The sequence below is a fragment of the Seriola aureovittata genome, chromosome 3 (genome assembly GCF_021018895.1).
Source record: "Seriola aureovittata isolate HTS-2021-v1 ecotype China chromosome 3, ASM2101889v1, whole genome shotgun sequence".
In the NCBI taxonomy this organism is placed as follows: domain Eukaryota; kingdom Metazoa; phylum Chordata; class Actinopteri; order Carangiformes; family Carangidae; genus Seriola; species Seriola aureovittata.
Genome location: NC_079366.1, coordinates 10043654 through 10058090, shown reverse-complemented (window position 1 = coordinate 10058090; position 14437 = coordinate 10043654). Strand labels below are relative to the sequence as shown.

The 14437-nt window shown below is 44.0% G+C and overlaps 1 protein-coding gene across 2 annotated transcripts; it reads left to right on the top strand.

The window, feature by feature from the left end:
* The first annotated feature begins 54 nt into the window (after nt 1–54).
* On the top strand, nt 55–13516 carry epn3b (epsin 3b). Of its 2 annotated transcripts, none has more exons than XM_056372478.1 (12): nt 55–494; nt 4290–4517; nt 4806–4964; nt 5237–5320; nt 5672–5972; nt 6306–6424; nt 7278–7364; nt 9704–9827; nt 10058–10228; nt 10385–10480; nt 11360–11653; nt 11764–13516. In XM_056372478.1, the coding sequence occupies exons 2-12, from the start codon at nt 4449–4451 to the stop codon at nt 12060–12062; spliced, it is 1803 nt and encodes a 600-aa protein (XP_056228453.1). In that variant the 5' UTR covers nt 55–494; nt 4290–4448; the 3' UTR covers nt 12063–13516. The 2 variants fall into 2 exon arrangements, with proteins under 2 accessions (XP_056228453.1, XP_056228454.1); XM_056372479.1 differs by lacking the exon at nt 55–494 and adding an exon at nt 567–912.
* Nucleotides 13517–14437: the final 921 nt, after the last annotated feature.

The following is a 14437-nucleotide window of genomic DNA, read 5'->3' as shown; positions in this document are numbered from 1 at the left end:
ACTCACTCACACACTCTTTCACACTCACATCAGCGGATGATAGTAGGTTAACAGTACCGCTGACTCTGCAAACGACGCGCCCGCGTCCCCGCCTCTCTTTTACGCTCCCCGTTGTGATTACTGTGTGTGCTATGCGCGCCTGGCCTGCCGGTGCTGTATGCGTGTGTGGATGGGGCTTCCTGAGCCTGAGTGAGAGAGGGAGAGAGTGAGCCGTGTGCTGTGGCTTATCCTTGTCCTATGCGGATTTCATCAGTGACTGTTTGCCCGAGCTGCTCGCATCATCCCGGGTAGGCCGGGATTTAGACGCTGACATCCCCATTCAAGGATTTCTATAACAGCAGCTGCTCGGCTCTTCTTTCACGTTTGCCGGTAATAGGTGCGGGGTGGATAATTGTGGTTGCCCTGCTTAGCTGATCCCAGCGGAGGGGATATCATCGACGCTGAGGACTTGGAGAGGAGGGAAGCAGGGAGGCGAGAGATGAGCAATGGGTAAGGTAAGCTGCATGTTTTTGAAACTGGATGTAGTTCCTGTGCATATTTTGGCCAATATCTCTTTATTTCCACATGTAAGCTACAGTGTATTAAGATATGTTGTGGACCTACATGTAGCCTAACAGGCAACTCCAGCAGTAGTTGGTCTTGCGGAGGGATCTGCCACACATGGCAACAACCCGCACAGGGAATCCACCGCAAGAGGGCCGTGTGTGTATGTGAATGTGTGGGGTGGCGGTGGTGAGGTGGGGTTATGCATTATGCAGACCCACCATGGGCGCCCTCTCTGCTCTCCATCACCACCTGAAAAAATACAGCACACCTGCTTCCCCAGCACGCATGCGCGTTCACAAACGTGGACGACGGCGTGACGTACGCTCAGCTGTGTTTGGAGCAATTTGACGCATCACACCCGACCATGTAAGAAAACTTGGATTTATTAGTCGGTGTATTAAAGGTGTAGGATAGTATTTAAAGTGTAGCTTAAGTAGAACTTGCATTGCGCTATTCAAATTATAAGTAGGCTATCTACAAACAGACGGATGTCTCCATGTTGGATGATTTCATCAGGTGACTCTCCATGGAGCTGCTCCAACTAGATTTAGTGACTGACTGTTGTCTCAGAGTGAGTTTGTTTAAATAATTAGACACAGATGAGTCATTTACATGTGAAGGTTATAGCTGTGAATCAGAAAATGTGCCCACATCCCAGTAAGACCACCAAAGGTGCAGAGGGGTTGTTGCATTATTCACTGAGCAGCTCCACAGTTTGTCCCTGGATGACTTCATCGCCACCAGTCTGTCTCTGTGTCCTGTTCTGAGACTTTATCAAATACACACATTTTGAGTTGTACAGAAATATCTTAATTATGTGTCAGGATGGATTTTGTACAACTTTCATTCATATAAAGATAAAATTGTTTGTTGCCTTGTCTCAGTTTTCATTACACCTGAACTTTTCTTGCCTGCTGGCACATCAAATAATGATCAATATTAATTTTAGTGTTGTTTCTGTCTGATGGGATGTGGCCTTTGCTGGTTGTATTCCTTATAGGACAGATGGAGGAAGATAATAGTATTTACAACACATAGTACAAGTTTAACTGTGATTTTTTTTTTTTTGGGGGGGGGGGCATATGCTTGGTCCAGGCCTCACAATAATGCAAAATTGGGAAATTCTTTTTTTTTTTTTTTTTTTTTTTTTTACAAGGACAGATGTAATCTGCTTTTGGGATTTTTAAGCCACACATCAATATCCACATAAACTCCTTTCTCCAACACACACTATTTCAGCTGGTGCCATTACTGCCCCCTCGTCTTCTCGGGTTTGAGAGTCGTTATATACACAGCGAGTTCATGTTACTCCAACACTATGAAGTATCTGTTGTGGTGTGAGGGTCAGTTAAAGGGATACAAAGAGCAATAGTTTCAAATACTTCATAGAGACAGCACAAGCCTTTAATAACCTTTGTGTGTGTGTGTGTGTGTGTGTGTGTGTGTGTGTGTGTGTGTGTGTGTGTATGTGTGTGTTTGTGTGTGTGAAGATGATTGTGCAGAAAGGTGATACTGGTTGAAGTTGCTGAGCTTCACTTTCTTCTTTATGTCCTTCATTCTCTCTCTCTCTCTCTCTCTCTCTCTCCCTCTCTCTCTCTCCCTCTCTCACATATGCACAAACACTCTGAGACTCGTCCTCCTCTCTGTGTTTTCTGTCTATGTCCCTGCTGTGTGCATCTCAGGTCCTCTGTGCTTCTGCTGATGCTTGCTTTTCGGCAGGATGCGGCATCCAGTGACTTGTTTCATTGTGGCACCCTCTGTGAACTGTTGTGGAGCAGCAGTGACTTAAAAATGAAAACAATTTTTAAAAAAGAATGCAAGACTCTTTAAAAAGTCAGTAATTGTTAAATATAATTATTATTGTTAGTAGTCACGATCATAGCAGTAGCAGCCTGTTAATAATGTTGTTATATTCTAAATTAGTGAAGTGGTTTTAATGTGTGGCGCTTCATATCCAGCAGGAACAAAATGTGAATTTGAGGTACTGCTGCACCTTTAATCCAGGTTAACCTGCAACATGTTGCTTACATGGCAATAGACAACTTTCCCCATTTCCAAGTGGTGTTTATGTTGGTGCCACTGTCGCTCAGAAGAATATAATACATTTCACAGTTGTTCATTTCAGAAAGGCCACCACCAGGAAACGTGTTATTTATTTTCATTATTATTATATATTATTATTATTATTATTATATTATTATTACCACTCTCAGCTTGGCTACTGTCCAAAGCAAGAAACAACCATAAGAATCCCAAGTTAAACTAGAAACCCCAATGTTGGTGGTGAGTAAATCACCTGGTTGTATTGGTAAGTAGGCAGGTTTTGTTACTAGTAGAAATAAGGCCAACTGAATGTCTGAGCTCTCTCCATAGTTGGACTGGCCATAGGGACCAAAAGGCCAATTCCCGGGACAAATCCCGGGACAGTCGGTCTCAGTGGGTAAGTCCAGGGGTGAATTTCTGTCCCAGTCTGACCATGGCTCTCTCCATGGAGTGAATGCCCATCCGAGGTTCACTCTGTTCACACTGTTTTTCCTTGATTTCTGTTATCCCCTGTTTGCTTTTTTGCCACCTCCAACAACAGGACTCTTTTTATTTTGCAGGGTAGAGATCCCACAGTTACTCTGGTTGTTCCACCATCCGCCATTTTCCACTAGCTAGGAAAGCTACCAATAGCTACCAGGGAAAACCAAAGCGCTACCCTTTTTCTGTTTTGGGTTGCACAGTTACACAGAGAAACAAGTGACTAAAGTGTGTGAAGTTCACAGAAAAAAAATTCTGTAGTGGTTTTATGAGCGAGAAACACATTGGCTTTACTTTGTCATTTAAAATGTAGTTTCCACCAAATGTAAAACTGTCACTATCTCTGACAATCTGACAGTTAAGTGAGCCGATGAGATGAGATTTAGTTTAGTGAGGTCACCCTAGTTCAGCTTTGGTTTAGTGGGTTAATTACGCTGTGTGTCTATGAAGACTTATAGTCGCAGGCAGAGGGAAAAGTATCACAGGAACCCTTAATGATCAATTCCCTTGTGTCCCCTCTGAAATATGAATTTGGAAGAGAGAAATGGGTTGCTATTGCGAGCGCACAGACGGCTGCGCGTGTGTGTGTGTGTGCGCGCCCGTGCGTGTGTGTGTATATGTGTGTGTGTTGGCCTGAATAAAATAAGCCACCAAGAAGCTTCATCAGACACCTGAGTGCCAGAGCTTTTGTATGACCTACTTCCTTCTGAGGGGCGCCAGTTGTGACCAACTCAGTCGCTATCATCAGTCATTGTTTGTATAGCTCAGTGTATTCATACTGATGTAAATACAAAGAAATAAAGGCAAACAATAATAAAAAGAGATAAAGATAATCGAAAAAAAAGACACTCCAGAATTTGCTAGAGAATCATGATGTTTTTAAGTTTTCTTCCACATTAAAGTAATCTAGTGATAGTTGTCTGTACATCCATGGGTACTTTGCAAACAGGAACTGCAAATAGCTAATTTGGCATACTTTTAATGGTTCCAGGTTGCCAAAATGTGAATAAATATAGGCTAAAATAAAGGTGGGTGCAAGTTGAACCCATAGGTTGTAGCCCACAGAGGGGCTGGAGGGGGGGTCAGACTTTGAAAACCCCTGATCGATCTTAGGCATTTATGGCTAATCAGATCAACCTTAAAAGAGAAAGACATAAAGTTACACATAGATTTGATATACTCACTTATACTCATATATTGCCATCATGTCTTTCATACAGGGGCGTCCAATAACTCCTGACAGAGAAGAGGAGCCTTCATTGCCATAGCGACCTCTCCTCTCCACCTTCAACCCACATTTCCCCTTTGACCCCCTTTATTCACCTGTTGAGCATTTGTATTCACTTTCTATCCTTCCACGTCCTCCATCATCTGTCACCATGACAACCTCAGCCCTGCGCCGGCAGGTGAAGAATATTGTGCACAACTATTCAGAAGCGGAGATCAAGGTATTATAGATGGACTGTGTTCACTTTAAGTACCATTGATGTTTTTATGTGTTTATGTGTGTCTGATTAAATGAACACTGATGTGTTGAGTCATGTCACATCCAAAAAAAAAACACCTCAGAGCAAAAGTCTCTACTTACCTCTTACTTCTTGTCTTGAAATGTCTGAAACTTGTAATCTTTCACTTTTTTATGACACTGTTACACAGGATGTGAACAAACATACACATGACATGTAAATGTGAGGGAAAAAAATGGATATTGTGGTTCCTCTGCTGCTGTTGTGTAGGTTCGTGAGGCCACCTCGAACGATCCGTGGGGCCCGTCCTCATCTCTCATGTCCGAGATCGCCGACTTGACCTTCAATGTGGTGGCGTTTGCTGAGGTGATGGGCATGGTTTGGAAACGCCTCAACGACAGCGGCAAGAACTGGAGACATGTCTACAAGGTGACCTCAGGAAAGAAAGTGTCTGCGAGATTTGACCATAATTTTTAACCATAAGTCTCCTCTACCTGTGTGTTTCTCTTTCATTCTGTTTGCTGACTGTGTTAAATTCAGCTCACCACCACTTCCCTCACTACTTCCATTCAGTAACATTCATGCTTTTTTTGTGTTTGTTACAAAAGCTGTGCTTAAAGGTGTCAGTTGCCTTGTAACATAGAGATGTAACAAAATACTGATTTTGGAGCATCAGTGTGGTAATCAGCGTCTGCCTCCAGGCCCTGACTCTGTTGGATTACCTGCTGAAGACAGGATCAGAGAGAGTGGCTCAGCAGTGCCGTGAGAATGCATTCACGATTCAGGTACTGGACTGTAACTAGAGGAGAACCTCAGCAATCTGAATGCCTCAGGAATAGAGCTGATTTACTGTTTATTTTTCATTTGGATCAGCATTAGTTGTTACCTCGGCAACCACTACTCATCCTGGGGTCTATATTTAAAAGAAATACAGTGTAACCAGCAAATATTACGATACATGCAGGAAGAAATCACCATTTCAATCACCACCAACGGAATAAAATGTTAATCATTGAATAGAGTAAGCAACCAGTAAAAAAATTCAGAAAGTCAGAGGATACTTGATACATTGATTTAAATATTCATGCTGATCTGTAAACATTTGTGAACATGAGTTTTGTCTATGTGTGGTTCAGACACTGCGTGACTTCCAGTACGTAGACCGCGACGGCAGAGACCAGGGGGCTAACGTGAGAGAAAAAGCACGCCAACTGGTGTGTCTCCTCCGGGACGAGGAGCGACTCCGCCAGGAGAGGAGTCAAGCCCTAAAGACCAAGGAGCGAATGGCAGGGGGAGGCAGCGGAGGCGGCGGGGGTGGTGTGTACGGAGGCATACCCCCGTCTTACCACCCAGGCAGGCGAACGAGCCAGCCCAGCATGGCTGTGCTGTACGGGGAGGAGTTCAGCCGCTCCAGAGGCTCTCCGTCCTCCTTTAACTGTGAGCATTGTGGGTATTTAAAGTCAGAACTTATCTGGAGCACTGAACAGCTTATTTTATGTGGTGGCAGTTTATGAATAAATGGATGAAGAGTGAAAAACACACACTTGTATTCAGGCTTAACGCCACATCCCTAATGAAATGCATTTTGTGCTTTAGCCCAGCACTCAGGACGTGCCACCAAATAGATTATCAATACTGCAGCATAGGCCTGAAAATATTCAAATCAGCCACACGCACACACACTTCCTGTGCTCCACATCAGTCTGACCAGCTCTCCTCACTCACACTCTTACTCCTTCCTCCCTCAAACGCTTGTTCCTTCTGCTGCAGCCTCGTCCTCGTCTCCTCGCGCCGCCTCAGACCTGGAGCAGGCTCGACCTCAGACCAGCGGGGAGGAGGAGCTGCAGCTCCAGCTGGCCTTAGCCATGAGCAGGGAGGAGAGTCAGAAGGTAAAACAACACACATACATACGCACACATATTATGATAATGTGTAATTGCCAACATACCCACCACCATATCTCCACTCCGCTCCACACACACACGTCCTCTGTTTTCTAGCAACACGTGTCTCACATCCTCTTGACGATTCCAGAAATTAAAATGTTGTGACAAACGTTCTGAACATTCGCCCACCTTCATCTAGCTAGCCCTTCCTTCCCCTGTTACCATAGAGATGGATGAAGACACACAACTACAGATTGTGTTAAGCCTTAGCCAAAGGGAGCATGAGCAGGTACACACACACACACACACACACACACACACAGAAACACACTTCACTCCTTACAGCTGTTTATTAACGTTTTTTAACCCTGTAGTTGTGTGTCTTTCTGTGTATCTGATGATGTGGCTCCTATGTGTCTCTGTGGTTAACTAATGACTTCCTTCCTAACTTTTTCCTTCCTTACGTCACTTTTCTTCCTTCCAGGACCGCTGCCATATCTCCCAGCAGTTTTTAGACTGCACAGATTATGTTCGCTTCCTCTCTCCTACTTTAACAGTAGTTTTTATACATCTTTTCTCACACATTATGTTTGAATTTCTACATGTAATTTGGAAGATTTCTGCTGCATTCTCTCTCTCTGCTTTGCCCTAAACCAGCCTCCGCTCTTTGTCAACTAAATATTTCAACAGTGCAAAAAAGCTGCTGGTGCTGCCTTCAAAGACTGTTTCACTAACGGCAGTGTGTGTGTGTGTGTGTGTGTGTGTGTGTGTGTGTGTGTGTGTGTGTGTGTGTCCGTACATCCACTCTCATTACCGTGGCGATAATGTTGATGATGTCACAATGCCGCCCCTGCAGGAGCAGCGCTGTCGCCAAGGAGACGAGTCTCAGCTACAGAAGGCCCTGGACGAGAGCCGGAGAGAGAGCCAGTCAGGGACACAGGAGGTGAGTTTAAAAACATGTCTGTGTGTGTGTGTGTGTGTGTGTGTGTGTGTGTGTGTGTGTGTGTGTGTGTGTGTGTGTGTGTGTGTGTGTGTGTGTGTGTGTGTGTGCGCGCGCGTGCGCGTGGGTGTGTGTGCACTTGTGTGTGCATGCTGTACGGTAAGTGTGTGGGTGCATGCATGGTACATGAGTGTGCCTTTGCATGGAGAGGTGGGCAGGTGCATTTGTGGGTGGATTGCTGGCAGGCATTTAGAGAATGAAGTGGAGTTTATGGTGTGGACTGTGGGATAGGGAGGGAAACAAGACAAAAAAACATAGATCAGCATAATGAGAGAGGGTGTGAGAGAGAGAAACGGTAGAGAGCTGAGGCACGAGAGAGAGGTGCCTGCTGCATGATAATGACGTTGTCTTCTCTAACCTTGAGCTCAGCATGACATTTCCCTGAAAGCCTGTCAACAAGCCAATCAGAGTCACAGGCTGTCTTATGTAAAAGTCCCCTTGGCTTGTAATTGGTCATATTATATTCTTATCATTATTATCTGGTACTTTTAGGTGCTCCGTGGAAAAAGATTAGGAATTAGGATTAGTAGAAAAAACTGTCTAAGAGAGCTCCTGGTTGTCTGACGTAATACCTGACTCATTCACAAGGTCAGATACATCTTCATCGTTCATCATGTCTCATCATGCATTCAAAAATTGCATTTCATTTTTGGCATTTTATCTAATGCTTTAACTTTACAATGGTTGCCGCAGGATTCAATTCTTACACGACATATAGAAATACTTTACTTGGAATAACAGTTTGTGTCTGATATGGTTTTCCACATAATAGTTCAGTTACCTACTAATAAGCTCTTTCTCTCACTGGAAAAACCAAAATATATGAATATGCAAATATTGTTCATTTCAAAAGTTTGACTTCTGGAAATCAGATGTCTCCCACTTCACTGAAAAGTCCATTCCCTCATCACACGTGTCAGTTGCTCATTGGACCTTCATGTGACTGTGAGTGAGTATCGAGCTTCTCATCTGTGGAAACCATGCAGAGGTGCCTGCGTCTACAAAAATCAGGCGAAAGCCTTGCACCTGTAGTTTGATAGTGCGAAGTTAAGAAAGGCGGGAGGGGCAGAAGAGAGATGATTCATGTGGTGAACTTTTGTTCCAGACTGAAATATCCAACCCAGGACGTCACTGTTAAAATGTTATGTCCAGCATCTTCGTTTCCTGTGACATTACAGTGCTGACTTGTGCAGGTTTATCTTGATTCCTGTTGTGATGTTGTGTATTTAGAACATTTGAATACTTAGGTGCCAGTTTTGTCCTGTGCTAAAATGAAATCACTTGATTACTATGGTGGCCCTGAGAGCTCAACGCACACACTGCAACTTAAGAAAACACATGCAAAGACACAAACATGCTGCAAATTCAGAAAACATCATCAATTTGACAACACGGGTATTTTAGTTTGAACAGTAAACACAATGTTCTTAACAGGCGGCACTGCGGTCTAACTGCTCTGCTAACTCAGGTCCTGCAGAGGAATCTGAGCAGTGGAGTCCAGATGCAGCCTGACAAAATTTATGAAACGATGACACCGTTTCAGAATTTCCCCAGGCGACTTTCACTGCGTTATGTAATGTAATCTCATTGCCAACATGTACACCAACAATCCAACATCAATACCACAACATCTGTGATATCTAGCATTGGCTTTTTGATACGGGATATTTATTAGGCTCTACAACGGACCAATGAAATAATTTTACAACTCAAAAGGACACTTAAAAATGCTCTTTCTGTTCTAATTTCAGTAGAGTGGACTTCAGAAAACACATGCAAACAGACAAAAGTCAAAATTTTGGGTTAGAGTTAGGGTTTTTCTTCTGGATGGTTTGTTTGACTGCAGAGGTGTGAGGATTCTAAACCCATAAAGAAAACGCTATCCTTCAGTGAATCTGAAAAATCTAAATTTAACACAGATTGATAAAGTTTTAACTGAAACAGTGTCAGGAAAACAGTTTAGCTTAGTTTCCACCTCTGCTCGATTCACAGACATTCACACCACTAATTATTTCCCTGCTACTTCACTTACAGTAACTAATGTTTGCTGAGCTGAATGTCTAAGGAGTGTTTTAAAGTAATTTTCACGTCTATTATCCAGCTACACTGACTGTGACACTTCCCATACTCTCTTTTCACAGAGCTCATCAGGGTTAAGGGTTCAATACGTTTCTTTTGTGTCTTATCAAGAGTCTCCTGGTGCCTAAAGACCCCGTGACTCATACAAACCTGGAAGCAAATAAGAGAATGTTTGATTATAAGACTTTTTGCTTCCTCTGTAGTCAGCCATGTTGGACCTGGTGGACATATTTGGTACTTCCTCTGAGCCCGCACCTCCTCCGAGTGACCCTTGGAACTCAGCTCAGCCCACCTGTGACATCACCAGTGACCCCTGGGACTCTGTAGGTGGGTGGCTCTTCGCACACACACCAACACATCCACACATACACGCACGCACGCATGCACGCACACACGCATGCACACACACACACACACACACACAAACACAAACACTTCAGGCCAATATGATGCTACACCTACCGTCTCTTTGTGTTTTTGTCATTTTCTGTGAGATTGTGTGTTTTTAATGCCGCACAATGACGTTTGGCGTTTTTTTCATCCGTCCGTCTTCACAGCGGTTCACTCCAGCACTCCTGTGATTGGTAGCCCTTGGTCAGCCCCTCCCCCTTCCTCCAATGCGTCCAATCCTTGGGCCCCATGTGCCAACTCAGGCACAGACCCCTGGGAAGCAGCACCCGTCTCCTCCAGTCCTGTGAATGATGCGTGGGACAGCCCGATGGAGGGAGGTACGGTACCTTTCAGAAACATTGGCCCACCTGACAAGCTCCTCTCAGAGCGCACATACGTACTGATTGTAGTTTTCAGTGTCTACCCAAAAATGCGAATCATTGCACTCTGCCTGTGATTGGACCGTTTTCATCACTTTTCAATTTCCTATGCAGGCGGTGACGGGAATGATCCGTTCGCTGCACAGGAAGAGGAGAAGCCCAAACAGGAGGTTCCTCAGTTGTCCTCTCCGCAGCCTGCCAGTCCCACAGGTAATGTAGTACAAGACAGCAGACAGCCAGAAGCACTGTGGCTTGCACTGTATATTTGGAATTCACAGAAGCAGTAAGTCTCCTGCTTTGACAGTATTCGGACAGAAAAAAATCTTCTAGCATGAGCTCCTGAACAGCAGGCAGAGTGATACTACATACAACTTATAATTACTTTTTATTTAAGACTGATCTGATCTCTAAAAAGGATTGGAGCGAATGAGAGAAAGCCTCAACTCTTTTGGTTTCCTGGTTTGTAGGATTTTGAGCTGGTGTAAAAACTCAGTCGAAGCCCAGTGCGGATCAAACAAGCGGACAGAGACTGCTTGAAAAAGAGGGTCTCAATTAGGGCTGAACAATTAATCAAAATATTATTGAAATCACAATATGGCTCTGTGCAATATCCAAATCGCAGGAGCTACAATTTTTTGATAAAAGTAAAATCTTTTACAACATACCAGAAATGACACGTTGTGGTGCTACAGAGATGTTTCAATGGTGGTTCATTTGTGATGGAAAGCACACGGATGAACCACAGGACATTAGATGTGTCATTTCAGCTTGATCTCAAAAGCTCAGCTACTTATAAACCCATGCTGTATGTTATATTTATGGAAATCATTCAGTAACCATGGCGATAATTATGTGCAACAGCATGTGAGTGTAGGGATTTCCTCTGCTCAGTCAGACAGTCATTTAAAACTGCAGTCTGTTGTGTTTGTATCTGTAAACTAAAAGTTGAGTGTGTTTTAAAAGTTAAAATGCATGTCATTCCCCCAATCTCTCCCCCCACATTTCCTGTTTAACTTTACTGCCACTGTCAAATAGCTGCTCTGGACACCTGTGCCGGACCAACGTTTACTTTTTCCCTTCCTGTTGCAGATGCAGAGCTGTTTGGAGTAAAGCCGGACTCTGACCCGTTTTCGGCAGCGGATTCTAAACCAGATCTGTTTGCAGCCGAGCCTCCTGTGAAACCCCAGGTAAATGGCAGAGAGTCTGCCAGTCCAGAGATGTTTGACCTGTCCCGGCTAGCCCCTCCGCTCAGTGCCCCACCTACACGTGTCTGTCGGACCCCAGAGGCCTTTTTGGGACCCACGGGGGCCTCGCTGGTCAATTTAGACGCTCTGATACCCTCCAACCCTCCTAGCAAGACGCACAATAACCCCTTCCTCTCAGGTAACAAGTTATTAAATAACTCGCCAGCTGTACTTACAGAAATCTTATTCTGATTTACGAAAAAGTTTTTCCAATCAACAAATCCTGTTTTGTTTTTTTTTCATCCTCAGGTCTGAGTGCTCCGTCTCCCACCAACCCCTTCCACAGCGACCAGCCTCGCCTCACCCTCAATCAAATGCGACCATCCTCCACCTCCCCGCTGCCCCCTCACATGCTCTCCTACAGCCCGTCCCTGCCGCTCCCTCTGCCCCACCAGCTGCCCATCCTCCCCTCCTCTCTCACACAGCCTCCTGCCGGACTCCTGGACCTTCCCTCCAACCTCCCCCAACCCCTGCTCCCTCTCTCTCCGCGACCAGCGGCCCGTACTCAGTCACAGACACAAACACACAGCCACAACCCCTTCCTCTGAGACTCCTGCACCCTTCAAACTCGGGTCTGCAGAGGGAGACGACAGAGAATGACAGAGACTCTTTTTGGATCAATCTATGCTGACTACAATGAGACTTGTTTAAATGAGCCTGAACCGGATCCTGGTCTGATGTCATTGTGCACACTTGAGGTGGATAAAACCGTGGACTGGATGTATTTGTGTCCGTCTGAAGACACATCAGCTGCTATATAACCTGAACTCTTGAAGAAAAGCTAACTTACGCACACACAGACACAGACACACACTCAAACACGCACTCAGGCGCACTTCAGGGTGCACAGACACAAACATTATGCACAGACACAAGCATGCACACACCACCAGACTAACAGGGTGTATCTCAACAGTCCCTTCGATGCCTTTTTCCCCATCAACAGTGACGACTCCGAGCACCCTTTGACCACAGAGACACAACTGTTCCTTTGGAAGACTGGAATGAAGCCACACACTTTGATTGTCCATCAACATTCACCAGGATCCTCACCGCTGCTGCTTCACCGACTAAAGCATGAATGCACCCCCACCCATTACCCCCACCCTTACCTCACCCTCCCCTCCTGAGGCTACAAACTATTCTATTCTGCTGAGCGCCTGAGAGGAGTTCCTCAAATAAATCCTCTGTTTTCTGATGAGTCAAATAGTATCTTGAGCTTTCTTAGCACAATTGAATCAATGGAGACGACTCAAAAGTGTGTTACTGTGAGATTCAAGAAAACATACAGCACTGTTCAAGAGCTAATTGACTCAGGCATTCCTTCCTACATGATGATATCTATTTTGCATTGCCTTGTTACCTTGCAAGCTCCATAGCATCTGGCCCTAAGTTAGCTAAGTTATTTGTCCTTTAAGGCGATTAGCTCCAACGGGATTCAGGTGGATTCAAAACTGGACTAAACCAGCCTAAGCTAGACCTTACTGTCTCAATCTAGACCTAAACTGATCACTGATTGTACCCTATCGGACCCGCGTGCCTGTTTCTACAGCTGACCCACAATGCATTCCCGGCTGGTTCATATTGGCGCCGTTGAGGAGGACCTCAGGGAGGCCGCTCTGTCCCTCCTCCAGAGAGATTCAAACTTAGTGAATTGAAAGGCATTAGTGGTTATTTCACATGTGGGCATCAAAACAAGGGATGAGGAGAACAGATAAAGGAGGAGGGAGGGGTGAATGAGAGATTAATATAAAGAAAGTGAAATGATCACAGATGATAAACTGATGTATTGAGCAGCAGCTCCTCGTTCACCTCTGTTTTAGGAACAAGAGAGTCGGTGACAAGACGAGATGTTTGGTCATCACTGCACTGAACCTGGACTTGAATGTGAAATGCCTGCCTATAGATACACACAGGCTTAGTACATATGTATTTAATAGAATGATAACTATACAGTATGATGAAGTATTCTACCAATAAATGAATGGTGTTTGCATTATAATTTCCAGTGTTCATGCAATTTATTTATAACTCATTCATTCATTTGTTAACTCGTTACAGTGTTGAGCTGAATCTAACAATTATTTTCATCATCAATTAAACTGCTGCTTATTTTCTTAAAATTTAATAGATTATTTAGTCAATAGAATGTAATTTAGAAATAATCACTCTGGTTTATGATCAAATACCATCAGCCTCAGCTGAACTATCAGTGTTAAGTGCTAATTAGCAAACGAGTGCGTTCAAAGTGTGAGGCAGCTGCTTAGAGGAGCCTTGGCTGCTGATTGTTGGGACAAGGATTTGAGGAGTCAGAGTATTTATTAAGCTTTGAAATTTGCACCACCTGTTCTTTCCTAACGGTGACTGCGAACAAGCTAAATAGCAAACAAGCTAATGAAGGTCTGAGACCTTGGTAACAGTTATCTTCGAGCTCAAATCTCTTTGATGCCCAAACTTTTGCATGGTGCAGCTTTCCTTTTTTTTTCACTCTATAATCGTGCAAAACAAAAATAATACATGAACTTTACTTAAAATGTTGAAAATAATGTTTCATCTTTCACTTCATGCCTCTTGGAGACCAGTTCAACTTGTACTCACTGAGCTATACACAGTAACAGAGTTTTCGACCAGGGGTGCTCAAACTTGCATGCAACTGGCATGCCACTGTAATTCTGGACACATCAATGCATTTGCTAGAGGATATTGTTTACTGTTTTGTTGCTAACATTATGTATGCTAACAATAATATGTATGTCTTCCTTTACATTGCTGAAGAACTTTAAAATTCTGGTCTTAATTGGTTTAGTTTTTTTTTTTGTGTGAGTAAATGAGTCTATTTGCTCACTCTCAGTCAGATCAGCATCAAATATTACAACTATTACAATCAATGGACCAGTGGACACAATAATGTAGCTATGGGCTT

Excerpts from the sequence above, each read along its gene's own strand:
- epn3b (XM_056372478.1), top strand. The coding sequence starts at position 4,449 with ATGACAACCTCAGCCCTGCGCCGGCAGGTGAAGAATATTGTGCACAAC. Across the intron at positions 5,973-6,305 it reads CTCTCCGTCCTCCTTTAACT|CCTCGTCCTCGTCTCCTCGC; the intron begins GTGAGCATTGTG and ends CTTCTGCTGCAG. Across the intron at positions 11,654-11,763 it reads CAATAACCCCTTCCTCTCAG|GTCTGAGTGCTCCGTCTCCC; the intron begins GTAACAAGTTAT and ends TTTCATCCTCAG.